Here is a 25,759-nt window from a genome sequence, read left to right as displayed (position 1 = left end):
TTGTGGTTGTCTCACTTATATATACACTGTTTATCTATCTATCTGTTTTGTTTTAATATGGAGCGAAACAAAAACCCTCTGGGAAAAGAAAAAGATGTCAGGCAGAAGTGGCAAAATCACAGCAAGACACCGAAAGCAAAGGTTAGTTTTCTGCGCTCCCTGTTCATCTGCTGCAGTTGCCTCGGGGAAAAGATGGCGTTAATGATCAACCACTCTGCTTGGAAGCCCTCAATGACTCATCATCAAGGATGTGGTAGCAATTTAGGACAATATGCGCAAAACTACTTCGTCAAATGATGGATGAAAATGACACCAGCCATATTTCAACGCTACTGTGTTTGCTTCTGGGGAATCTATAGCTGAAACAGCAATCATTGGGTGAAATAGTGCAGAAAAGGTTGAATACATCAACATTACATGAACGTTTCAAAACTGCAAGCTACCTACAATCTCTCTCAGGCACAACAAACAAATGTCTCTGCTTTTACATGGAGAGGTCAAGACGTATATTGACGAATGGAGACTGTATCACTGTAGTTACAATGGAGAACAACCTGGGGTCTAGTGATCATCATAGTGTAAGATTTAAAGTAAATGTTTATGGTTTTTTGAAAGCTTCTATACTGCTACTAATGACTGGGGAGTCAATTCAGAGCGATTTACATGAGCTTCTGTAAAGGTGTTACAATACAGTTAGTGTTTTCTGAGATGGTTATCAATGCACACACATTCATACCATAATCAATCATCCTACGTAAATACACATATAATACTAGCATAGCATGTACTATGTTCATACTAAATCCTACTTATTTGCACACATTGGGCCAGATTGGGCCTAAGCGGCTTTTGAGAATTGCACACAGACGTCCTATATAGAATCGCATCTGTCCTGACGGACAAATGCCTAACCTCACCTAACCACCCTGATCTCTAAACAGCATCCATGTCACAGATGCCAGTTAGAGAGTCGAATTGTCGCTGAGCTGATTGCCACAAGGGAATCTCTCTGCAGTGATCAGTTTATTGATCACGGCCTTGGCAGGGAGCCCATCCCCCCTACAAAGTTGGCCAGCAGGAGGCATGCCCTCTCCCTCCTGCTGGAACCCCCAAAGCCCCCACCCCAAATGTCCACAGTGGGAGGAATGCCAAATTCCTCCTGCCGCCACCCCCAGGGACATCCCCTGGCAGGAAGGATGCCCACTCCCTCCTGCTGCTGGTCCCATCATCCCTGAAGCCCCCCCCCCCCAAACATTCCCTGACTGCTAACACTCCCCAACTCCACTCCTGACACTCCTCGGCACCCCAAGATCCCCCTGATACTCCCCAAATGCCCCAACATCCTAAAATCCCCCTGCCAGCCCCAAACTCCCCTGAATTCCACCCGTACCTTAATCTGATGGCTGGCAAGAGGGATGCACTCCCTCTTGCTGGCAGGCCCGCCACTTCCAAATGATGGGTGTTCCCCTTCCTGGTGCATTCTGGGATTCACCGGGGAGGGGCCTAAGGCCTCTCCCAGAGGAGGGGCCTTAGGCACCTAGGACAACTGAAATCCTAGGCGTTTGGGGGTGTCAGAGGAATCTTGGGGTATCAGGGCATTCGGGGAGTGTCAGGGGGATCTTGGGGTGTTGGGGTAGTGTCAGGGAGTGTTGGGGTAGAGTTGGGGAGTGTAGAGTGAAGTTTGGGAGTATTTTGGGGGCTTAAGGAGATGATGGGACCAGAAGCAGGAGAGAGCGGGCATCCCTCCTACTGGAGGATGTCTCTGGAGGGTGGCGGCAGGAAGGAGTGGGCATCCCTCCTGCTGGGGGATGTCTCAGACTGGTGGCGGCAGCAGGAATTGGGCACTCCTCCTGCCGTAGACATTCAGGGGTGGGAGGGGGCTTAGGGGGCTCTGGCAAGAAGGAGTGGGCATCTCTCCTGCTGGTCGACTTTGTGGAGGGGACAGGTTCCCTGCTGCAGCCGCCTAAGCTTGCCTAAGGCCACTTCCAGTTGAAACCACGCCCATGCCTAGCCTTGGGAAAGCTTAAGGAGCCCTACTCACCTTCCTAGGCTCGCAAAAATGCCTACAATTCAGGTAGCCTGCTTCGGGATGTTTTTTTCCAAACATGAATCCCAATTGGCTGGTTAGACAGTGGTAGGATGCCATTTATAGAATTTGGCCCATAATACCTGTATTGTGTTCTATATTCATCTTTGATTTATATACATGCTGATAATTCTAGTTATCTGTACTTTGTTTATCATATCCTCAGCAATTCTGGGTATCTCCACTGTGTTCACTCTATCATGTTCCTAGTGGGGACCAGCCAACAACTATGTTGTTTTATTACTTAAAGTAGTCTGTGAAGAGGAGGGTCTTTATCCCTTTCTTGAACTTTCCGGTGCCCTTTTCTAGTTTTAATTCCTTCAAAAGGTAGTTCCACCACCTTGGAGCCATCACTGAGAACATTCTCGTCCTAACGCTTTTGTATTTGATGTCTCTGAAAGAGGGTATTTCCAACAGGTATTCTTGGCTCGAGTACAGGGCATGTGCTGGTGTAAGGTAATGTAGTCTGGCCACTAGATATTACGGTTCCACGAGATGAATGATTTTGTGTGTCAGCAACAAGATCTTGAATGTCACCCTGCTTTCAATCGGGAGCCAGTGTAACTCTTTCAGTAGCGGGGTGGCACTCATCTGCCTCAATTTTCCCAGCAGAAATCTTGCAGCTGCGTTTTGTACCATTTGAATTTGCCTGATCGAGTACTTTGGAACGCCCAGCAAGATTGCATTGCAGTAGAATACTGCATAAGGACCAAACTATAGAAGAACAAGGGTTCTTGATTTCAAAAGAGCTGACTGGATGACGATAATTAGCTCAAAGAAGCAATGTTAGGTGTAGGATCCAAGAGTTACAGAAGAATTATGGATGGCAACAAAACAAAGCATTACAATGATAACAAACCATTGTGTCAGGCATGTTATCAAGAGAAAGATAATAAAGGGGTTACTAGGGTGTACCAAAGAAATAAGAAAAAAAGCAAAAGGAATATCTTGCAGGAAAAACACTAGAATAGATTAGTAAAGAGGAGGACCAAAAAAACCAAACAAACCAGATAATCAAAAATAAATAATTTGATTAATATTTACACTCAATGAAGATAATGAACCAAAAAGGCAAGAACATAAGGAACTGTGGTATGAAGAAATCGCCCTTTAACAAGGATGCTTTTGCTTTTTTTTTTAAATTTAAGGCCCCCTTTTATCAAGCTGCGGTGGTACTGCTGCCTTGAGAAATGCTCTGAGGCTCATTCAATCGCGTGTCGGAGCATTTATCGTGATGGCCCACGCAAAAACGCTTGATAAAAGGGGGGGGGCCTAAATAAATAACTGTACTGATCGACCTGAAGTGGCGTAGTGAGGATGACAGGTGCCCGGTGGTGGTGGTGCCCCTCTCCCACCCTCTTCCCCACTCCCTCCTGCCGTGTGCGTGCACTCCTTCCCTTCCACCGTACCTCTTTAACGTTCACGGTGCGAGCAGCAAAACCCCCAACCTGCTGCTCGCGCCAGCGTCGGCTCTTCCACTGACGTCACTTTCTAGGCACGGTGACATCAGAGGAAGAGCCGACGCTTGCGCGAGCAGCAGGTTGGGGTTTGCTGCTTGCGATGTGAATATTAAAGACGAGCAAGGGAAGGGGCATGCGTGCGTGTTAGTGGGAAGTGAGGTGAAGGAGTGGGGGGGAGGGGAGAGGAGGGGAGAGGAGGACAGGTGCTGGCGCCCCCACCAAGACAGCGCTCGAGGCAGACCGCCCTCCCTCTCCCCCCTTACTACGCCACTGTCTACCTGTACTAGCAATTCTATCGAATGTCCACGCCAAACTAAACTGTCCATTGCAACTTCCTGGGTAACTGACTCTTGGAAAGTAATCCGACTTTCAATTGAATAGATAAAGGCGGAATAAAAAACCTGATTAACATAACATGGGAAGTGTGTAGTGAAGTCATTAGAGCTACAGCCCCTGGGGTTGTGGGTTCAAATCCCACACTGCTCCTTGTGACCCAGGGAAAGTCACTTAATCCCCCAGTGCCCCAGGTACATTAGATAGAGTGAACATAAGAAGTTGCCTCCGCTGGGTCAGACCAAAAGGTCCATCGCGCCCAGCAGTCCGCTCCCGTGGCGGCCCATCAGGTCCATGACCTGTAAGGTGATCCTTGTCTATACCCTTGGATCCCCTTTATCCATTCTATCTATACCCTTTCATAACCTATCCCTACCTTTATCTGTATCCCTCAATCCCCGTATCCTTCAGGAATTTATCCAATCCTTTGAAACCCGGTAGTGTACTCTGTCCTATCACAACCTCCGGAAATGCATTCCAGGTGTCCACCACTCTCTGAGTGAAAAAGAACTTCCTAGCATTGGTTCTAAACCTGTCCCCTTTCAATTTCTCCGAGTGCCTCCTTGTTCTTGTGGTTCCCAGTAGGCTGAAGAATCTGTTCCTTTCTACCTTCTCTATGCCCTTCATGATCTTGAAAGTTTCAATCATGTCTCCTCTGAGTCTCCGGGACAGATAGGGGGAAAATGCTTGTGTACCTGAATAATTTGTAATCCCCATAGAATTGTAGGATATGCAGATTAAAATAAATGAATAAATAAAACATGCTTGATTTAAGAATGGAATAACAGAAATATTTTCACAAGTAACAACAACAACAAAAAAAAAAAACCCAACACATTTCTTCACAAGCAGGTAGTTTTTTGATGTACCGGAACAACAGAGAGCAAACTAGAGAAGCTGATATGTTACATGCTGATAGTTTAGGGTCATGAAATGGTTAACTGTTGTTTAAAATATTGCTCTGGTCTGAAGAAAGTGTACAACCTATTGACTTCATCTGCTTAAAATGTATGTCCCTACCTTACCACATTGTAAGCTGAATAGATAAGAGTTTGAGCCATGATGTACCCTGCCCTTCTGTACATTTAACTGTAAGAGTTAGATAAGTGTCCTGCTAGTGACCTGCTAGTATGAGCTTAGAACCAATGAGTGTTAAGAAAAGTAACACGTGAAAAGCTTTTTCTAGAATTCAGTTGTATAGCCAGAAAAATGAATAAATATCTCTGTAACTTCCTGGTTTCGGCACTTCTGAGCCAGCTTGGAGCTCAGGGGTCCAGCATGCATGCTGTGAATAAAACTCTTGTACTTTCTTCACGCCTCTGACTTTGTGTGTCCAAGTGACCTTTCAATAGAACTGAGGAGACAGCTGTCCCCCCTTATCACTTGAAGCCAGAAAGGTTACAAGAAACTGAGAAGAGCGAATGTAAATCCCACCTGCAACAGATGCTCCCAGAATGGAGGAGTAGGCTAATGGAGAAGATGGGGAACTGGGTTCAATTCCCACCGTAGCTTGCTGTGACTCTGGGCAAGTTACTTATCCCTCCGTTTCCCCAGAGGATTAAAGAAGAAACACAAGCTTAACATACTTGGACAGATGGTCAAAGGCAACTACCTGCACTCCCAAAAGACTTGACTGAGTCCTTGAATGGTTTTAGAAAATCTTCACAAACATACTTGTGGAGTTCTCATTTGCTACTACCAAAAAAAAAAAAATTTATTATTGAGCATGTATCTTTTCTTTGCCAGTTCTTTGCTTGGCTTTATGTCTTTTATTACTTGCCATTATGGTGGGGGTGACTGTTTTAGACCTGTGGATGTGTATATTATTTTGTAATGCCTTGTCTGTTGTCGACTTGCTCAATAAAGAAATATTATATATAAAAAAAAAAAAATTGTGTTTATGATCACTGATGGGAATTATTGATCTTGTATCTGTATAGTTTAAGAAACGCTATGTTGCTTTGTTAACAGCACAAAAAAATTCAAAAGGAGGAAATGGGGTGATCGTTCAAAATGACTAATCCCCAAAACACAAACAACACAAAAAGAACGCTAGGCTCATAAGCAACGCATGTCAAAGCAAACGAAAGAAAAAAGCCTCAGTAATACTCTACCAACCACACATCACAGGCATAAAAATCTTTCGTTGCAGAGACAATTGCAAAGCCTAATTACAAAATGAAGGGCTCCTTTCACTAAGCCACGTTAGCGGCTTTAGCGCGCGTGACTTTTCATCACGCGCTAACCCCCGCGCTAGCCGAAAAACTACCTCCTGCTCAAGAGGAGACGGTAGCGGCTAGCACGGCCGGCGGTTTAGCGCACGTTAAAACCGCTAACTCGGCTTCGTAAAAAGAGCCCAAAGTGATGAAAAACTTCAAGAGTGCATAGGAGTTCGAAATTTGTCAAACAACTAATGACAACTGTGTGCAGCCAGCTTTGTGCAGCTAGCCGACGATTGTATCACAGCCACACTGCTATTTCATCACATAGAACAGGAAATAAGAACTGTGTAAACGCGCTGCTAGTCCTCATAGATGACCACGAACGCTCACAGTCTATGCAACAAAGTTCATGATCTGCAACATGGGCCATTTGGCCTTTATCTGCCGTCATGATGTTAGAGGCAGACCTGGATATTGTTGCTATCACAGAGACATGGTTCAGTGAATCCCATGGATGGGATGCAAACATACCGGGATATAATCTTTTTAGGAAGGACAGAGATGGTCAAAAAAGGTGGAAGGGTAGCTCTCTATGTAAAGATCAATATCCAAGCAACTGAAATGGAAGGGACCCGGTGAGAGGAAGAAACGATATGGATCGCTCTGAAAAGAGAAGATGGAACTTCTATCTAAGTGGGTGTGGCCTACAGACCTCCGACTCAATCGCAGCAAATTGATAAAGATCCGATTGTGGATATCCAAAAGCTGGGAAAGAAAGAGGAGGTGCTGCTGTTGGGAGATTTCAACCTGCCGGATACGAACTGGAAAGTTCCGTCTGTAGAATCGGAAAGAAGTAGGCTCTGCTCAGACAAAAAGTGACGGAACCCATAAGGGAAAAAGCGATATTGGATCTGGTCCTCACAAATGGGGAAAGTATCTCTAATATTCCAGTGGGTGCCCACCTGGGAAGTAGCGATCATCAGATGGTTTGGTTTGATATAACAGCTACAGTGGAGAGCGGACACACATAAAGTCCTAGATTTCAAATGTACATACTTTAATAAAATGGGAGAGTACCTGAAGAAAGAGCTGTTAAGATGGGAGGACATAAGAGAAGTGGAAAAACAGTGGTCTAAGCTGAAAGGAGTGATAAAAATGGCTATGGACCTTTATGTGAAAAAATTAAAAAAAAAAAACAAGAGAAAAAGGAAATCGATATGGTTCTCCATACTAGTGGCGGAGAAAATAAAAGCAAAAGAGTTGGCATTCCTGAAATATAAAAAAACCCAAGAAGTTGAGTACAAAAAGGAAGCCAAGTGAGAGATACGTCTGGTGAAAGCGCAGGCGGAAGAGCAAATGGCTAAAAATGTAAAAAAAGGGAGACAAAATTTTTTTTTCAGATATATTACTGAAAGGTGGAAGATGTAAAATGGAATTGCAAAATTAAAAGATACTGTGAACCGATATGTGGAGAGTGATGAGGATAAAGCAAACGCGCTAAACAAATACTTCTGTTCTGTGTTCACGGAAGAAAATCCAGGAGAAGGACCAAGATTGTATGGCAAAGCAACACAAGAAAATGGAGTAGATTCTACGCCATTCACGGAGGAAAGTGTTTATGAACAACTTGAAAAAATGAAGGTGGACAAAGCGATGAGACCGGACGGGATCCATCCCAGGATACTGAGGGAGCTCAGAGAGATTCTGGAGAGTCCTATTAAAGACTTGTTCAACAAATCTCTGGAGACGGGAGTGGTTCCTGAGGATTGGAGAAGAGCAGATGTGGTCCTTATACACAAAAGTGGTCACAGAGATGAAGCGGGAAAGTACAGGCCGGTGAGCCTCACTTCGGTTGCTGGACAAATAATGGAAGTGTTGCTGAAAGAACGGATAGTGAACGTCCTAGAATTCACAGAGAGAATTTAGTTGGACATGCACTTGCAGTGCACGTCATGACCTAATTTTATGAGACCTTTTGGTGTGAGCAAGGTTTATAAAAATGCCCTCTGTAATATACACTACAGAGATTGTGCTGAATTAAAACATTTTGGCCACAGAAGTATAAATACCCTGCTACAGAACATACTCTCAAGATGTCACAGAAAACAAAGGGCCTTGCTAGAGAAATATTTGCAAATAAGACGCTTCGGAAACATGCTGCTCGGTTTTTGAATTTAAGACCTTGATTTAAACAGAAGCACAATCGTCTGAATAAACATCAACCGGTAACAAAATACAGCAAGACACGCTGCCTTTCCCCTTTCCCCACTCTATGTGATGATATAAATACTGATTCCGTATAGGTATGTGTTGATCCACTTATAAGCTTATACAAGTTAATCTAAGATATATAGATTCAATATTTCACTTTGCCAAAGCAATTTATTTCCACTAGAAAATGGGATGCCTATGAAATAAAAATAGGGTATTTTGAACTGTTATAAGTCTACTGCATAATTGAAATATTACTCATTGGGGACACAATCATTTATTACCTGTATAGTTTTCAAGCTTTGAATCAAAGTAATTACATTCACGGTGTCATTTAGGAAAATAATGGCATGACGCTCTGTGAAAAGCAGGCAATCACTGAAAAAGAGTCTGCTGATATAATAGCACCAGCTCTGGGCTTCTCCTGCCTCATTCATTTTTACTTTATTATAACGCTAAATAGCTCATTCTGCTCTGCTTCACTGGAGTGACAAATAAGAGCATTAAATGCTGTGTACACGGAGAGTGAGAGAGAGAGAACAAAGAAAGGGGACAGTCACTGAAATAAAAAAAAATAGGACTGTGCAGCCTGGTTTTGAGTTCATAAATTATGCAAAACAACATTTCGTTGCAAAATATATATTAATAAACGTGAAGGCTCTGAGTTTTATAGCTTGATTGAATGCAGTCTTTATCTAGTGTTTTTCACTCTATGTGTCATCCAGACCGTACCAAGTAATTCAGGGGTGGATCACGCTTCCAGTGTCATCACTTTCCAGAGACCTCTTCGAAGAACTTACCACTCATACCAACCAGCTCTGGCTAATTTCTCCTGTATGTGCATCGGGTATTCTGCGTATGAATCGATGATGGCCCGTAAAGACGATATTGCCTGCAGTAGATAAACAGATCGAAGGCGCACATGAACCTGTAAACTAGATTTTGGTGGCCCTCTTTCAAATTCATGTAAATCCAAGGCAAAATTCATTTTGTAGTAGACCTGAATATAATGGGCGCATTTGCATTTGGCTCATGCTAAATCGGCTAGCACGCTGTAGTAAAAGACCCCCTAAATTTGTAACTTTGATTGAATGATTCCTGTAGATTAGTTTTGTTAATCCACTTTGAACCTAATTATTAGGAATGGGCGGACTATAAGTACCACATCCCATCGTAATACATAGCTGGTTAGCACCGATATGAGGTTAAAACAGGCCACACAAATAGCAGGCTTGTCTTTAACCGCTAGGAACTGAACTGGTCAGCGCTTAATAGTTAAGTCCAGTTGGGCAAAACTGAAACCGGAAATTCAATGCCAATCGCCGGATATGGCAAAGCATTGAATTTCCAGGTTCAGCGCAGGCAGCAGGCCTTAACCATGCTGCCCCCTGCTGGCTGACTATCAGCCCCATTGTTTTTCTCTCCCATAACTCTGATGAACTTTGCTCAAAACTGCATTGGCTCTACAGTGTTAGTCTTACCAACTTGATTCCTTCTGACGTCCGATTTTCTGGTGGACTTGACAGGACCAGCTGTGCTTCACTGCTAATCATTCTCTGCAGAAGGAAGACACAGTAACTTCTTCAGTACCAAAGACGTTTTATTTTGTCATACTCAGTGAAGGATCATCCCTGTTTAACTGCTACTATTTGTCTTATTTATTTATTTAAAAAATGTATATCCTGCATAGCCAGCACTTCTGTGCGAGTCACAAATAAACATACATAATAGAGGGGGGGTCCTTTTACTATGGATGTATTAGCATTTAGTGCGTGCTAAATCGGTGACCGTACCTTAGTAAAAGATGGGGGAAATACACTGATGTCAGATATTGTCCTGCCCTGTTGGAGCAATTTGGATTTGTTTTTTCCATGGAGGCTGATTCAAGATAATCCCTTCCTGAGGAAGCACGCACAACGCGAAACTCGAGTCGCAGGGAATGACTTGTGTTTCTTGGCTTCCAGAGGTTTTATAAGATGCATGAGCACTTTATAATACAAAGCCGCCTGTTACGTGACCAGTCGTTGTGAACTAACCACCATAAAAGATAAGTCATTTTATATAAATTGATTTAAAAATTTACGTGGTGGTATGGACATAAATAGTACTATGATGGTCTGATGGCAGCCTGTGTTTTGTATTATACACTTGAACACTAAAGGTTGTGAGTCTGAGCACTATTTAAAAGGAAAAAAAATTAAAAATGAAGTATAATATATGCAATATTGTGATATGAATGTAGTGATATAGTATACTATCAAAATTAGATAATATTTTATTCCTTACATATAGTTAATAGAAAATACACTGTAACCAGAAACAAAAGACTTGTGGAGAGCTGGATGTCCAAGATAAAGGCTTTATTAGAGCACATAGATAATCCACATAAAAATGTCTAGGGACTAAACCACTGGAAACATATGGCACCAACACGGTCCATGTTTCGACAATACTGTCTTTCTCGGGTATCCCTTTAAGTCCTATAAGCAGGCTTGTTGATTAAATAATAAATAATAATAAATTTAAATGATAACTGACACAATTCAAACACTAAATTGAAAATAAAACCATTCCCCCTACCTTTGTTGCCTCCCTCTCTCCATGCTGTGTCTCCCTCCGGCGGCTTTGTGCATACTACGGTTGTGAGGAGGAGGGAGCCAGCCACAAGATAACGCCGGGGGCGTCGGACCGCGGGCCACATAAAACAGTCAGGCAAGCTGGATTTGGCCCGCCGGCCTTGAATTTTACACCTGTGGCTTAACTGAACTGAGAGGCGGGACATGCAAACAAAACTTATCCGCCTATCATAAAACTCGTGTCGGCTGATGAACATGTCACAACGCTCGGCAAAGGTAACATAGAAACATAGAAATAGACGGCAGATAAGGGCCACGGCCCATCTAGTCTGCCCACCCCAAAGACCCTCCCCTACCTTTCTCTGTGAATAGATCCCACGTGTCTATCCCATTTGGCCTTAAAATCAGGCACGCTGCTGGCCTCAATAACCTGAAGTGGAAGACTATTCCAGCGATCAATCACCCTTTCAGTGAAAAAGAATTTCCTGCTGTCCCCGTGCAGTTTCCCGCCCCTAATTTTCCACGGATGCCCCCTTGTTGCCGCTGGACCCTTGAAGAAGAAGATATCTTCTTCCACCTCGATGCGGCCCGTGAGATACTTGAATGTCTCGATCATGTCACCCCTCTCTCTGCGTTCCTCGAGTGAGTATAGCTTTAATTTATCCAGCTGTTCCTCGTACGGGAGATCCTTGAGTCCCGAGACCAACCTGGTTGCCATTCTAGGATGGTCTCGGGTACAGGAGCATCGTTTTGCAGCAATCTGAAAATGACACAAAGAATTTTAAATTCGATGTGTACGCTAATAGGAAGCCAATGCAACTCCTGCAAAATAGGCGTGAGATGATCAAATTTATATGCCCGCACGATAATACATGCGGCCGCATTCCGACAAGGAGCACAAATTAATTTTGAAATCTATTTCAGCTGTTTTATAGTCTCGAGGTTGCTTACTTTCCATTTACACAGTCTCTAGGATGTTGATTCAACAGTTAATTATTTGTTTTATTTCAAAGAAGGCCAATACTTTTAAATTTAAAAGATACCATCTTTTCCGGTTATCGGGATCTGCTATGAGTGATAGGCCTGTCTATGTTTAATTGCTTTGCCTCAGGTGAAACACCTGCGTTGTTCGTTATAACATTTTACAGTTCAACGGACCGAGCATTTGCTTTCATATTTTACCACTTTAAAAATATATATATATATATTTCTCACAGATAATAGAATGAGTCTCTGCACTAAAACACAGCATGAATATTAAGGAGGTTTAACGTCCATGTGAAATAGGGTGCTATACATAAAGGACTTAGGGGGGATTCATAAAGCAATGTTAGGACCTTAACATGCATTATTTAGCCATTGACGCAGTGGCGTATTTAGGCTATGTAACACCCGGGGCCCATCATTTTTTACACACACATACCCCCATCCCATCATTTTTTGACCCCCCCCCCTCCCCCGCCCTTGGTACGCCACTGCTTCAGTTCGAAAAAGGCTAAGAAGCTGGCGGGAGCAGCGAAAGCGTCCTTTAAGGACCCCTGACGAAGGTTTGTCCGAAACACGGACCCTGTCGGGTCCCTTGATTGGTAAAAGGGTTTGCATATAATTATTTTGTCACAATAAATTTTGCCTACGTCTTGTACAGATCTGCAGCTTTGTTTTGTTTGCTCTCGGTTGGTTTTTTACTGCAGTTTAGGTTGGGACCTTTTTTTCTCTTTGTTTTGCTGCCCTGAAACCCTTCATTCTACTTCTGGGAGGCAAGCCTGCTCATTGACACTACGTAAAGGCTGGCCAAAGATTTAAAAGTACAGCGCCAGGAGAAGTGGGTGGGGGAGTCGGGACCTGTGCTGCAAAATTCTTCTGACTAGGGCGGAGCCTTTGCCCCCCCCCCCTTAACAAAACAGCATTCCACTGCCTATGAAGGAAGCCTACTCATGGGTTTCAGTAGAGATATTTGGCACAGAGAGATAGATCTGGGAGTCGTCAGCATAGAGGTGACACTGGAAGCTGTGGGAGGAGACCAGCGCTCTGAGTGAGCAAGTGTAGATTGAGAAAGGGAGTGGTCCCAGGACAGAGCCTTGAGGTACACCAATCGATAGTGGGAAGGCTGTGGAGGAGGAACCACCATTGCATGCATTGAAGGTGCAAGGCCTGGAAGTGACGTCAGAGAGGAGACACCGAAAAAGTTAACATTACTTTAAAACTCTTATCATAGCTCACATATAGGAGGGAGACAATTCACATCTTAGAGAGAATTATAACAATAAAATAATATAAAGTGAAAACCACACTTGTAGCGATACTTCCTCAAATTTCTACTTGGAGTCAATTTTTAGGGTCTTTGGCCTGTGATTTGCTTTTCTTTGTATAATTTTATGGCTAAACTCTTTTTCTGTTACATAATGTTTCATCTATGTATATAAATCAATAAAAAATGTTTTTAAAAAAGAGAGGAGACGTCGACACGGGCAGCAAGTTCAATAATGCTGCTCATGCAGGAAAAATGAAAGAGGTACGAGGGAAGGGAAGGGGAGGGTTGTCAGAGCGGAGGACGGGTGCTTGTGCCCCACGCAGACGCCACCCCCCCCCCCCTTACTATGTCACTGACTAGGACTCAAACACAAGTCGATGACATCTAACATAACCTTATTATCCTAAGTTTGTAGAAAATGTTCTTCAAAACCTGTGAAGAAGGGTGCTATTTTGAGAAGAGCCAGATGCTCAAGACGAGAATCAACTCGCACAGGCACCACCGCTTCAAACAGGCCTAGGTAACAGAATCAGTGGATCCAAACACTATAACAAAATATTGCATTATGACAGCAAGCATCCACTGTCCAGTTCCACCATTAATTACATTACATTAGTGATTTCTATTCCGCCTGTGCCTTGCGGTTCTAGGCGGATTACAGATTAGAAGAGATCTGGACATTACCGAGAGAATTACGTAACAATGATTACCGAGAGAATTACATAGCAGTGATTCATGTACTTTACATGATAAGGTAGAGAGTTACAAATTATAAGATTTCTGGATTTTTCCGAAAGAATTACATAGCAAAGAATCAAGTGTTTACAGGATACAGTGGAGAAAATCAGTGTATACGGGTTACAGTAGAAAAATTACCTAACAATGCAGGAAGAAGTTTGGTGGATACTGAAAAGTAGATGCTATTTAGGAATCAGAATATTTTTGGTGGGTATGGTTCTAGGAGTTGACTAATGTGTTATTCACGGGGGGGGGGGGGGGGAGCATGTGCGAATGGGGAAGAGATTTATCCTGGACAGGCATTCCAATAAGCAGAAGGAAAGAATGAAAAAAAAATCTATCAGTATGCACTTAAGGCCCAAATTCTGTAACCAGCGCCTGATGTTGGGCACCTATTTCAGAGGCGCCCGACTAGACAGGCGCCTGTCTAAATTGAATGACAAGCTCAATTAATCTTTTTAATCAGCACTAATCGGAACCCAGGCGCCTATCAAGGAAGAGCGGTTCTGCAACAAGGCGCCTCTAAAAATTTAGGCGGCCTTCAAAAAAATAGGCGCTATGCACGTTAGGCGTGGGTGTGGTTTCGTGTAAGGCGCCTTGTTACAGAATCGCTGCTCTTAAGCGTGCTTAAGCGCTCGCATGGGCGCCTAAATTTTGGTTGTGCCTAGAGCTGGCCTATTTATTGGCCGCCTCCCAAATAGGTCCCGCTCAGCGTGATTCATTAAACAGCACCCGATTTTACTTAAATCGCGCTGAACGGTGCTTAATTTGACGCCTAACTTTTGAGCGCTTCTTATAGAATTTTCCCTTTAATATGCAAAACAAGATAGAAAGCTTTTTTTTTTTTTTTTGCTTGTCGCGTTCCTCTGCTTTATTTGTCTTTCCAACCAACCCTTCTATTGCAATCCAAATAGAATGCAAAGATCAGTTACACGTCACTGCCACCATTGTTGCAGCACTGGAGAGCAACAACTTTGTCCACACGCGATTCTAATTCAGTAGTTTTCTCAGGGGACTCAGAACCCAAGTAGTATGTTCTTATCACGTGATCTGCGCTACCTGTTACTATGAACATACCACCGGAGCAGAATGAGGAACAGGAAATCTGAACCCCGGGTCTGGATCTCTCAGTAAATTTCAATGGGCGAGAATAAAGCTTGAGATCATGACCCTAAGAGAACGGTAGAGAATTTAGAGGTTATGTAATCAGAGATGTCCTCATCCTGAGCGATAAAAAGCTGGAATCGAGGAAGCCGGACATGCCTCCTCTTTTACTAAGGTGCGCTAACCGATTAGCGCGCACTAATCGAATTAGCGCGGGCAAAAACACTAATGCATCCATAGACTAACATGCACGCGTTAGCATTTAGCACGCGCTAAATGGTTAGCGCACCATAGTATAAGAGGGCCATAGTTAATAAAAGAGAAAAACGCCAGCATTGCGGCTCCTGTCAAACTTAGGCACCGTTAACATAGGCCAGGGTTTTAAAGGCCTACATTTCTGGCACCTAATTTTAACTGAAAATCACGCCTAATGGCGCCCATAATCAGGCCTACTTTGAACTTAGGGGCCACTAAGGGCCATGATGTAGCTGCTATTCCAACGCCTATCAGGGTAGGTGCTTGCCGGCACCTACTTCTTGTTTTTATTGGATTTTTAATTGGTTTTAAAATGGGGCAGTCAATTACTGTGCCAATTAAACCAAGTCAAGCGACTAAGTCAGGCAAGGGTAAGGTGCCTACTGCTGCCTAATTCATGATGCTGTTTTTAGGATCTGGGCCTAAATCTCTGCTTTCTACGGCACTGTTTTACTTGGTATATCACAGATCACTGCAACATATGAGTACGACACCTACCTCCTGTTTAGCTTTAAAGTAGGCTCGGTCAAAAAGAAGGTTGCTGGTCTGTCTTGTAGCTCCAGCATACTCAAATAAGGACATCAGTTGAGCTCTGGATGCCGCATGCTCCCTGCGATAAATAATGGCGAAAGTATAGAAATGCAGATGTAACATCTTGCTATAGGAAATGACTCAGCATCTTTATATGATAAGGCCATTTGGAGCTAAAATCAATCTGAAAATGTATTGTGACAGAAATGACAAGGAATGTTACTGAGAGCAATACCTCGCCTCTTTCCTATTTGGGGTCATCTGTGTGTGTGTCTGTGTGTGTCTGTGTGTGTATATGTGTGTATATGTATATGTATGTGTGTGTATATGTGTGTATGTGCATATGTATGCATGTGTGTATATACATGTGTGTATATGTGTATGTGTGTATGTATATGTGTGTTTGTGTGTGTATGTATCTGTGTGTGTATATATGTGTGTATGTATATGTATGTGTGTGTATATATGTGTGTATGTATATGTATGTGTGTATATATGTATGTATATGTGTGTGTATATGTGTGTATGTGTATATGTATGTATGTGTGTATATTTGTGTATATACATGTGTGTGTATATTTGTGTATGTTTGTGTGTGTATGTATGTATGTGTGTATATGTGTGTGTATGTATATGTATGTGTGTGTATATGTGTGTATGTGTATATGTGTGTGTATGTATGTGTGTATATATGTGTGTGTATATGTGTGTGTATGTGTATATGTATGTATGTGTGTGTATATATGTGCATGTGTGTGTGTGTGTGTATGTGTGTATGTGTATACTGTATGTGTGTATATGAAAGATCAGATGTAGTGACATCTACATTCTTTCATATGCGACTATTGAATAGTGGTGCAGACAATAATCATTGCAAAATTAGATTATTGGAATGCCCTTTATTTGGGAATTGCGTTATCACAAAGTAAGGCCTAAAGATGATCCAAAATGCTGTAGCACACTTAGGGCCTGTTTTACAAAGCCGCGCTAGCGGCTGCTGCGCGGTAACGGCCTCGAAGCCCATAGAGATTTAAAGGGCTTCGGGGCTGATGCCGCGTGGCTTTGTAAAACAGGCCCTTAATCTGTGCTGTGAGAAAGTTTGAACATATAACACCATGGTTATAAAAACTTCATTGGCTGCCTGTAAGGTTTTGAATCATTTTTAAAATAATAATGTTGGTATTTAAGGTTATCCGTCGGGGCATTCCTTGGTATTTGACATGGGTGATGACACTCTATCGACCGTTCAAAACCTTATTGTCTGAGGGGACGATACGACTGTCATTGACAGACTTTTCGAAAGTACATTATGAAAGCATAAGAACATCTGCTATTTCTTTAGCAGGAGTGATTACTTTATGGAACAATTTAACAGGACCTCTGAGAGCTCTTTTGGATCTTCAAAAATTTAAGAAGGTATTAAAAACCACTCTATTCATGGAAGCATTTAAATGATTGTTTACTCTCGATCTATGAGAATATTCTTACTGATATATGTGGCTAACCATGTCAGGTGTTGAAGAAATTGTAATATTTGTTGTTTGTTTGTGCATAACTATTGGATGTGCCTGTATTTTATGACTGTATTTTGTAAATTGCCTAGGAATGGGCGGGTCTTTGACCTAAGGGCCGCCGCGTGAGCGGACTGCTTGGCACGATGGACCACTGGTCTGACCCAGCAGCGCCAAATCTTATGTTCTTAAATGTGTGTGTGTGATTTATACATTGTGTTCAGCTGCTCTGCCACCTTGATTCTTACTTTTTCCTGATTGTAATTTGTTATTTTTGTCTGCTTCAACTGGTGAAAGGTGTGTGAGTACAGCTAGCAGTTACAGATCTTGTGCTACGTGATGGTGAGTCGCCAACAGCAACAGTTGACCACGATCCATTGATCAAGATAAATAGTGGTTACTGTTGTCCAAACTGGGCACTTTATGGAGACACACACATACATACACATATATATACACACATATATACACACACATATACACACACACATATATACACACATACATACACACATACATACACACACATATACACAAATAGAATACTGACCAGATTTCAGCCTCGTTTGGATGGAAAGCCAATTTGTGCTGTTATGGGACTTACAAAATGAAAAGAAAGAACCCTACTTCATTCGGAACACAACACGATAGACAACTCACACCAGGAACCAACAGTGAATATTTGAGTCTTGCCTGGCTGCCAGAAGTTATCTAGGTGCCGGCAGATATTTAAATTACCCAAATAAAGTTAAGGCAGTCTTTTTGCCACCAGGTATGTAAATCCTGGCTCACACACACACAAACACGCCGGACTTTGGTGCACCGACAATCACGCGGTGACATTTGCACACAGGACATATATGCGCCGCCACTTCCGCCACTTTTAAGGCTTTCTGTTAACGCTGTGAGGGGTTGTGTGTGTGTGTATGGGGAATCCCCCACTACATTTACAAGTCCTTGCGCTCCCGTTGGGGGGGGGTTGGGGAGGAACCCCCCAAGTACACTGAAAACTCCCGTTTTCCTTTCCGTTTTTGCTGTTCGGAAGTTTTCAGTGTAATGGAGGGGTTCCCCCCCCCCAACGGGAGTGCAAGGACTTGTTAATATAGTGGGGGTTCCCACACACACACACCCTCACACTGCTAACGGAAAGCCTTAAAAGCCGCGGCACACCAAAGTCTGGTGCACTTTTGACGGGTCACTGGCTAAGTACTGCTGAAGATCCAGGAATTACTCTCAATAAATTATTTCAGATATTGGGCCCAAAGTGTTGTGACCTTTTGAACAGATTTCAATTAATTTGATCCATTTTAGTGCTGGCACAGTGATCTCTCTGCCCATGGGTTTCATGCAGAAAAGTTTGCTGGTGCAGACATCCATTTTGAGTATTTTAGATTACTGTAATATTATATATTTAGGGGTTTACAAAAAAAATACTAAAAAAACTGAGATTGATTCAGAACACTGCGGTTTGCCTCATTTTTGGATTAAAAAAATGGGAGTACATTACCCCTTTTTATCAAAAACTTCACTGGTTGCCAGCAGTGTTCCCTCTAAGCGGGCGGGTGTTGTGAGCAAACTTTTTTCACCGTGAGCCAAAAATATCGGGCGCCAGCAAGTTATGAGCCAACTCGCCCGATTCTCCTCTCGCCGCCCTGCCATCTGCCGTACGCCTCTTCCGATCGTGCGCTGTGACGAGAAACGTGTGCGCTGCGATGTAATATTTTGTGCGCCAGCGCACGCCAGCGCAGCTTAGCGGGAACACTGGTTCAAATGGTTTTATTTATTTCCCCAAATTTATTTTTGTTATACGCATTGAAAATATTTGATATTGCGTTTAAATCAAAATCTCAATAAACTTGAAACGAGTGCCCGTGAGATTGTGGGAGGGTTAAATACTCAAAACTTAGAAGTTTTTGCTACGCCAGCTTTCTGGTATCTTTACATACAGTGGCGTACCTAGCATATGTAACATCCGGGGCCCATCATTTTTTGGCACCCCCCCCCATCTGTAAGAAAAACATGATTTTTAGTAACAAACCACACGTCACACATGAGTACCTAGGAAAAGGCAGCATCTTACATATTGCAGTGAGCAGTACATCAATACACCCATTGTAAAACTAAACAAGCCAGACCAGCACAGATCAATCCTACACCGTCAATCCTAACAGAAAACCATGTCTTTCGAACACACAGAACACAGAAAACACCTTCGCCTAGTAAGGAATATGTAATCACAAACTAACCCCTCCCTCTTTTACAAAACTGTAGTGTGGATTTTAGCTACGGAGGTAACAGCTCTGATGCTCATAAAATTCTGAGCATCAGAGCTGCTACCACCAAGGCTGGTGCTAAAAACGCTTCACAGTTTTGTAAAAGGGGGGATAAAATAAAAATACATAGACAAAGGTTAAATTGAACCAGCAAGAAGCTGGACTCTGCATACAATGCTTCACAGAAACAGTGACACATGTCTCCTAAAGCAATAAATAAATAGAAATTTTTTTCTACCTTTGTCTTCTGTGGTTTCTCCTTTCCTCATCTTCTTGTAACTCTCTTCCTTCCATCCACTGTCTGCCGTCTCTCTTCCCCTATATGGCATCTTCTCTCCTTCTATGCCCCTTCCAGAAACTGTATGCCTCCCCCTTCCATCTCTCCTTTCACCCCATTGGTCTGGCATCTCTCTCCTCGCCTTCCCTCTCCCACACCTCTCCTCATAGTCTGGTATCTCCCCTTCCCTGATTCTCTGGCATCTCTCTCCTTTCCTTTTCTTCCATCTTTCGCTCCCCCTCCATGCTCTCACATCTCCCCCTTCCTTTTCCCTTAGACTGGCATACCTTCCTCCTACGCTCCAAGCCCTGGCATCTCCTTTAATTCCCTCCCTCATCTTCCTTCTCCCTCCAGCTGGGTACCGCAACACTCTTCCCTGCAGCTCTGCACTTCCCCACAATTGCCATGCTTCGGTTCCTCTTCTTCCTTCCTTCCTCCCCCCCCCCCCCCCCGCGGGACCCTGCGGCACCATCAACTCTTACTCCCTCTAATGTCGGCCCTGCAGCTCCAGACTTCCTCGCACCTTCTCCCCTCCCCCTTTGGATCGCTATTATTTTAAATGTTATAGCCGCGGAGCTGTATCCATCAGTGGAGATGTCTAACCTCGGCCTGCCCCGGAACTCTTACTGCAACAGTGACTTCCTGTTCCTGCCTAGACGGGCGTCTGCTGCAGTAAGAGTTCCGGGGCAGGCCGAGGTTAGACATCTCCACTGTTGGATACAGCTCCGCGGCTATAACATTTAAAATAATAGCGATCCAAAGGGGGAGGGGAGAAGGTGCGAGGAAGTCTGGAGCTGCAGGGCCGACATTAGAGGGAGTAAGAGTTGATGGTGCCGCAGGGTCCCGCGGGGGGGGGGGGGAGGAAGGAAGGAAGAAGAGGAACCGAAGCATGGCAATTGTGGGGAAGTGCAATCCCCCCAATGCGTCCCCTTACCTTACCGACGCGTGTGTGCGCTGTGAAGAGAAACTTTGCGCTGCGATGTAATATTTTGTGCGTGAGCGCAGGCCAACGCAGCTTAGCGGGAACACTGGTTGCCAGTAGAGTCCAGAGTTCTGTTCAAGTTTTCCTGTTTTTGTTACAAAGCAGTTTTTGGGATGCTACCAAATTATCTTGCTTCTCAGTTTTCTTTGAACTATTCTAATAAGAGTACATGTAGAATAAATCTATTAATTACCCTTCTCTAAAATCATGTCAATATAAGAAGTTTATTGATAGAATTTTATCATTCCAGGCTGCTAAATTGAATACATGGCTTGGAAAACCTATATTAGAGGCTATTTCTTATTTTGACTTTAGAAAATCACTAAAGACACGCCTGTTTGACATGTTTATATCTTAGTTGTGGTATTGTTCAACTTCTCCTTGCTTTTTAACCAATGTATTCCTTTTTTTGATCATTTTAATATGTATTTTATATATTTTGATTGTATGTTTTTTTTTTTACTTTGTTGTGAACCGCTTTGAACTTTTGGTATAGTGGTATACAAAAAATAAATTATTATTATTGCATCCATGCTTTTTTCTCTACTTTTTTTTATTTGATATGGTATTTTCAACTGATAATTAGAAAGCTGTAGCCTCCGGTTGGAATTAATATCTCTCTAGGAGCGTTTGGCACTGAAGTTCATTTCACTTTTCACATTTTGAATTGGTAAAAGGGTTTTGCATCTCCCAAGCTGTTAGAAGTAAATGTTCTAACAGGAATTTGATTGTGAGTAGGAATATCTAATCCTGTTACTTCCCAAATTCTTTTGTGTGTTGAAACCAGATTATGTCCTCATGCACACCTCAACTCAGAAATCTGAAACGCCAATACTTCAACTAAAAAAAAAAAGAGATTTTAAAAAAAAAATCTTATATATTTAACAAACTAATGCCTATTGTTAAATTTTAACAAATTAAAGGAAGCATTTTATGTTTTGTTTGAAATTATGAGATCGTTTAAATGTGGGTTATACAAATAGAAAAGGAAACAGAGGGGATGGTGAGGGGACAGTACCAATATGATGGCTATGGGGTGGGAAAGGAAAAGAACCGACTAGGAATGGTAAAGGGATGGTAGAAATATGGTGGTGATGAGGTGGGTATGGAAACAAATTAACTGGGGATGGTGAGGAGATGGTAGAAATATGATGGAAATGGGGTAGGACTGGAAAATAATTGACTTTGGACGAGTGGCTCCAAGTTCAGCGGGAGTCCTCCACCTAAAGTCCTGCCAGTAGGTGGTGCTGTTTCACTATCGCCTTTTCAATAGTGAGGGACAGGCAAGCTCTGCAGGACTCCAGGGAACCTGCCTATCTCTAGCAATTAAAGCACAGTATTGAAGCAGCACCCCCACCCCACTGGCAGAAATGCAGTTGGTTGGAGGACTCCCAATCAGCTTAGAGGGAACACGCTTCATGAACGTCATGGAAAGAAGGAGCTCTATAATGTAAGAGTAGGGTTACCAGACGTCCAGATTTCCCCGGACATGCCCTCCTTTTGAGGACATACCTGGGGATCCGGATGGCATTTCAAAACCCGGCACTTTGTCCTGGTTTTGGAAAAGCTTCTGGCAATGAGTGATGTGGGACAGCATTTGCACATGCACGGATGCAACGCACGTGACATCATCGTGTCACACCAGCACATGCGTGAATGACGTCCGACGTCACTATTTACTCATGCAGGTCAAGGGGGCGGGGATGGAGTGTGGCCAGCCAGAATGGGGTGTAAAATCTGTTTGGAAAATCTGAACCTAGTGAGCAGGACCCTTGGCCTTTCCAAGTGGCCAAGAGGATTCACCAATGCCCCAGCCTCTTTGTGGTACATCGTGGCACTAAAACCTAACTGCCAAATAAGGGATTTTCACATGACAACCTACAATTTTAACTAGAGTCAATCACTAAGGAAAGAAGATAAGTCCTACTCCAAACCAATTTGGGACTTTGAACTCACAGGGGAGAGAGAAAAGGATTGGATAAACTGCCTTTCTGTGGTTATAATCAAAGCAGTATATGTAGAGTTACCAGATTTCCTCTTTAAAAAAAGAGGACATGTGGCCCCGCCCTGTTCTGTTTGGCATCTTTCCTTCCCTTTTCTCCCCATCCCCACGGTCCAGCATGCCTCTTACCCTCCACATGCTATCCCCCCTCCCCAGTGTGGGATCAGGTGCTTGCTCACCCAGCGCTGCTGTAACTTTTTGGCTGTCGGCAGCTTGAGTGAAGCAAGCTGCCATTGGCAATCCAGTACAGGAAGCAGTAGCAGAGAGAAAGCTTCCGGGTCACCAAAGGCAGCATTATTTGCTTCACTCATGCTGCTGACAGCCAAATGTTACAGCAGCGCCAGGTGATCAAGCACCAGATCCTGCTGGGGGGGGGGGAGATGGAGGTCTCTGGATATGTGTAGGGGGGGAGGGGGACTCTGGATAGATATGGGGGGGGAGGAGGACTCCAGATAGATGTGCGAGCTGCTATAGGGTTACTAGATATATTGGCCAATCAGGCACCACAAGAATCGCAAGCAGAAAACACTAGCTCCTACTGTCTCGCTTATAGGAAGACAACTGGATGTCAGAGGGCAGTCCTGAGCTAAGAGGGGAGAGTCAAAAATATGTACAAGAGATCTCACAACTAGGATTGTACAAGAAGAGAGACTTATCCAATATTGGGTAGTGTTGGGAAAGAGGAAAAATACCGAGGAGATGCAGAGTGAATACACTTGTAGGTCGGGAAGAGGTAGGATGTTCCAAGCATACGGTACAGCGAAGCAGAAGGGACTGAGTCAGGATTTGGCAGTGGAGGAGAAGGGCATCAGCAGGACAGGGCCTGTGTGTGAGCAGTTTAATTACAGCATGGAAATAGTTTCAAAAGCAATTGCAAACAGGTGTGCGACGTAGAGCTTTTTTTTTTTTTTTTTTCCAATAAGACTATTTCAAAAATAAATATGCCGTTTCTGAGATGAAACACATTGAGCTCAGTACACTTTAAAGCAAGTCCATTTGAAGCACTGTAAAATCTCATCTAAGACATGAAAAAAAACTGAGACGGAAAGAAATTTTAGCCACTATCAATATGGACTTGATTTAAATTGATGACTTGGGGCAGTATTTCATAGCCATGTTCCAGAGGCATTCAAAGTGGTCTGGTTTCCAGGATATCCATACCAAATGTGCATATGTGACTGTCAAAGGTGAACAAATATACAGTATATTACACTATACATGAGCAATCTGCTTTAGAGTTGTGCCTCTTCAATTTTGTTCCATTATGGCAGTGGTCGCCAACCTTTCTCATGTAAAGGAGCACAGTGTGAATATGAGAAAGCTCTGAAGGCCATCAAAAGAGTTCAAGCTTACACATATTACTAAAAGGTTCTTTAATTAAGGTGCGCTAACTGATTTAGCGTCTGCTAAATGCTAAGATGCCTATAGGAATATAATGGATGTCTTAGCGCAGCTTAATAAAAGGACCCCCAAATTTGTAAATCACCTTGATCTGCTTGTTCAGACTGGGTATTAAACATTAAAAATTAAATTAATACTAATTCTACAACACTTTGAGGATATATTTTAAAAAACTCACTTTAGATAGATGCTGTCGTACGTAAAAGTTATTTTACTTTATGGAGACTACGAACAATTACACCCTATTTTGAATTTTCAGCCTTTAAATTGTTGGTCCAGTCATTACTGTTGAGTCTCTTTGACTACTGCAATATTGCTTATTTATCATTTACTAAGAAGGAATTATTGAGATTATCATTGGTACAGAACACAGCAGTTAGACTGATTTACGGATTGAAGAAATACGATCATGTTACATTATTTTATTGCGAATTGCATTGGTTGTCTGTGGAAACTCGGGTATTGTTCAAGTTGGGCTGTTTGTGTTTGGTTTTATATGGTGCAACCGCTACTTATCTGGCTAATAATTTTTCCATAGCTACGCACAAATGCAGTAGAAAAACTCATGCTCTGTTCAATTTCCCTTCTGTAAAAGTAAGAAATTCCTAAATCACTCTTTAGCATCTCAGGCAGCTTCTCATGAAAAAGAATTTTGATCATTGTTGCTCACAGCTGTTTCTTACAGACATTTTAGAAAACAGCTAAAAACCTATCTTTTCTCCAAATACCTGACTAGCTGACTCATTCAAATATACAATTATGTTTAATAGTAACATAGTAGATGACGGCAGACAAAGACCCGAATGGTCCATCCAGTCTGCCCAACCTGATTCAATTTAAATTTTTTTTTTTTTTTTTTTCTTAGCTATTTCTGGGTGAGAATCCAAAGCTTTACCCGGTACTGTGCTTGGGTTCCAACTGCCGAAATCTCTGTTAAGACTTACTCCAGCCCATCTACACCCTCCCAGCCATTGAAGCCTTCCCCTGCCCATCCTCCACCAAACGGCCATACACAGACACAGACCTGCAAGTCTGCCCAATAACTGGCCTAGTTCAATCTTTAATATTATTTTCTGATTCTAAATCCTCTGTGTTCATCCCACGCTTCTTTGAACTCAGTCACAGTTTTACTCTCCACCACCTCTCTCGGGAGCGCATTCCAGGCATCCACCACCCTTTCCGTAAAGTAGAATTTCCTAACATTGCCCCTGAATCTACCACCCCTCAACCTCAAATTATGTCCTCTGGAAAAGATTTTGTTCTACGTTAATACCCTTTAAGTATTTGAACGTCTGTATCATATCTCCCCTGTCTCTCCTTTTCTCTAGGGTATACATATTCAGGGCTTCCAGTCTCTCCTCATACGTCTTCTGGCGCAAGCCTCCTATCATTTTTGTCGCCCTCCTCTGGACCGCCTCAAGTCTTCTTACGTCTTTAATGTTTATAATCTTTTGTAAACCACGGAGAACTTTTTGGTAACGCGGTCTATAAGTATAATGTTATGTTATGTTATGTTATGTTATCAACTGTAGAAAATTCCTTAAAATGAGACACCTGAGTAACACGCACAAGAAATTTGTCCGCAGCCAATTACTATATCAAATTT

At 42.9% G+C, this 25,759-nt stretch overlaps 1 protein-coding gene across 1 annotated transcript in view; it reads right to left on the bottom strand.

The window, feature by feature from the left end:
- Positions 1-25,759, bottom strand: part of LOC117362346 (cyclic nucleotide-binding domain-containing protein 2-like) — a 161,153-nt gene that overhangs the window by 101,135 nt on the left and 34,259 nt on the right. Inside the window, exons 4-6 of the mRNA XM_033948584.1 lie at positions 15,675-15,786; positions 9,734-9,808; positions 9,053-9,144 (exon numbers count right to left, since the gene is read on the bottom strand). Coding sequence (XP_033804475.1) covers positions 9,053-9,144; positions 9,734-9,808; positions 15,675-15,786 — 279 coding nt within the window. The remainder of the gene's footprint in view (positions 1-9,052; positions 9,145-9,733; positions 9,809-15,674; positions 15,787-25,759) is intronic.

Source organism: Geotrypetes seraphini, chromosome 6 (genome assembly GCF_902459505.1).
Source record: "Geotrypetes seraphini chromosome 6, aGeoSer1.1, whole genome shotgun sequence".
Classification (NCBI taxonomy): Eukaryota; Metazoa; Chordata; class Amphibia; order Gymnophiona; family Dermophiidae; genus Geotrypetes; species Geotrypetes seraphini.
The sequence above is the reverse complement of the archived record's forward strand: the minus strand, read 5'-3'. Positions and strand labels throughout refer to the sequence as shown.